Consider the following 1,352-nt stretch of genomic DNA (forward strand, 5'->3'; position numbering starts at 1 on the left):
AAAAAAAAAAAAAAAAAAAAAAAAAAAAAAAAAAAAAAAAACAATTAGTTTAAAAATACTTTATTTTTTTTTATTTCTTTGACAATTTGTTTTCACTTTTTTTTTAGAGAATTAGACCAATCAGCAGATCCATATGTAGAATATGCAAAACTACTGAACAAGTAATAATAATAAAAAAAAAAAATTGAATATTTAACTAAAATAATCGTGCTACTTCCAATTAGTTACACATGTTACACAAGTATATTTAGTAACACATATCCTTCCACTTTCCTTGTATATATATATATATATATATATATCTGCATCTACATTTTGCATTTTTGTTTGTAATTATGTTTGTAGGTGGATAAGTGAAGAGGAAAAGTAACTTCTTTTCTTTTTTTTGCCTTTTTTTGCCTTTTTTTGCTTTTTTTTTTTTTTTTTTAACTTTATTATAATGTTAAAAAAAAAAAAAATTAAATTGTATAAATGTACATAAAGTCCAAACTAATAACATTATTATTATTTTTATTAAAAAGAGGTGTGTACGAACATTAACGGTAAAAGTGAGCTTCAAAAAAAAAAACGAAAAAAATAAGTATATAACAAAAATAAGGCTGTTTAATTCATTAAAAACAAACGTTTTTTATTTATTTATTTCAAACTATTTTTTTTTTATAATATTAATCATTGTATATTAATTATTTTTGACCTTTTTTTTTTTTTTTTTAAATTGTTTTGTATAAGTTTATCTATATATATGTGTATATCACATAATGGTATAAATGGAAAGTACTATTTTATTCTACAAAACATACCTGTAATTAATTTTCAGTTAAATTTTAATACTTTTGTCTTTCTTTGTTTTAGTTTGCCTTATTTTATTTATTTCCGCGTTTATTATTGATGCGACATTGAAGTGTAAAACTATTTGGGTTTTATTTACTTTTTTTTTATTTCGTTTGCTTTGTCTATTTTTTTTTATTTTGTTTTGTTTGTTTGTTTGTTTGTTTTTTTGTTTGTTTTTTTGTTGTTTTTTTATTTTTTTGTTTTATTTATTTTGTTTTCTTTTTTGTTTTATCCGTTTTGTTTTCTATATTTATTTATTTTGATCGTTTATCCATTATACTTACGTACTACATACGTACAGTTTAAAAATAAAACTTTCATACCGCGCGTTGAAAAAAAAAAAAATAATTAATGAATAAACAATTAAATAAATAAATTAATAAATAAATGGTAAATTAACAAAAAATTGACGCAATTTTTGTAAATTAAAAATAACTATAACATTAATATTGTAAATTATTTAATCATTTATTAATTCGTTTATTTATTCGTTTATTTATTCGTTTATTTATTCGTTTATT

At 18.7% G+C, this 1,352-nt stretch overlaps 1 protein-coding gene across 1 annotated transcript in view; it reads left to right on the plus strand.

Annotated features, from left to right (window-relative positions):
• The window catches only part of LOC113223856 (golgin subfamily A member 6-like protein 22), a 3,478-nt gene extending 2,252 nt beyond the window's left edge, over window positions 1-1,226 (plus strand). Inside the window, exons 7-8 of the mRNA XM_026453215.1 lie at window positions 108-161; window positions 346-1,226. Of these exons, the coding sequence (XP_026309000.1) occupies window positions 108-161; window positions 346-370 (79 nt within the window). The 3' untranslated portion in view covers window positions 371-1,226. The remainder of the gene's footprint in view (window positions 1-107; window positions 162-345) is intronic.
• The last annotated feature ends 126 nt before the right edge of the window (window positions 1,227-1,352 follow it).

This window comes from Piliocolobus tephrosceles, unplaced genomic scaffold (assembly GCF_002776525.5).
Source record: "Piliocolobus tephrosceles isolate RC106 unplaced genomic scaffold, ASM277652v3 unscaffolded_42753, whole genome shotgun sequence".
Classification (NCBI taxonomy): domain Eukaryota; kingdom Metazoa; phylum Chordata; class Mammalia; order Primates; family Cercopithecidae; genus Piliocolobus; species Piliocolobus tephrosceles.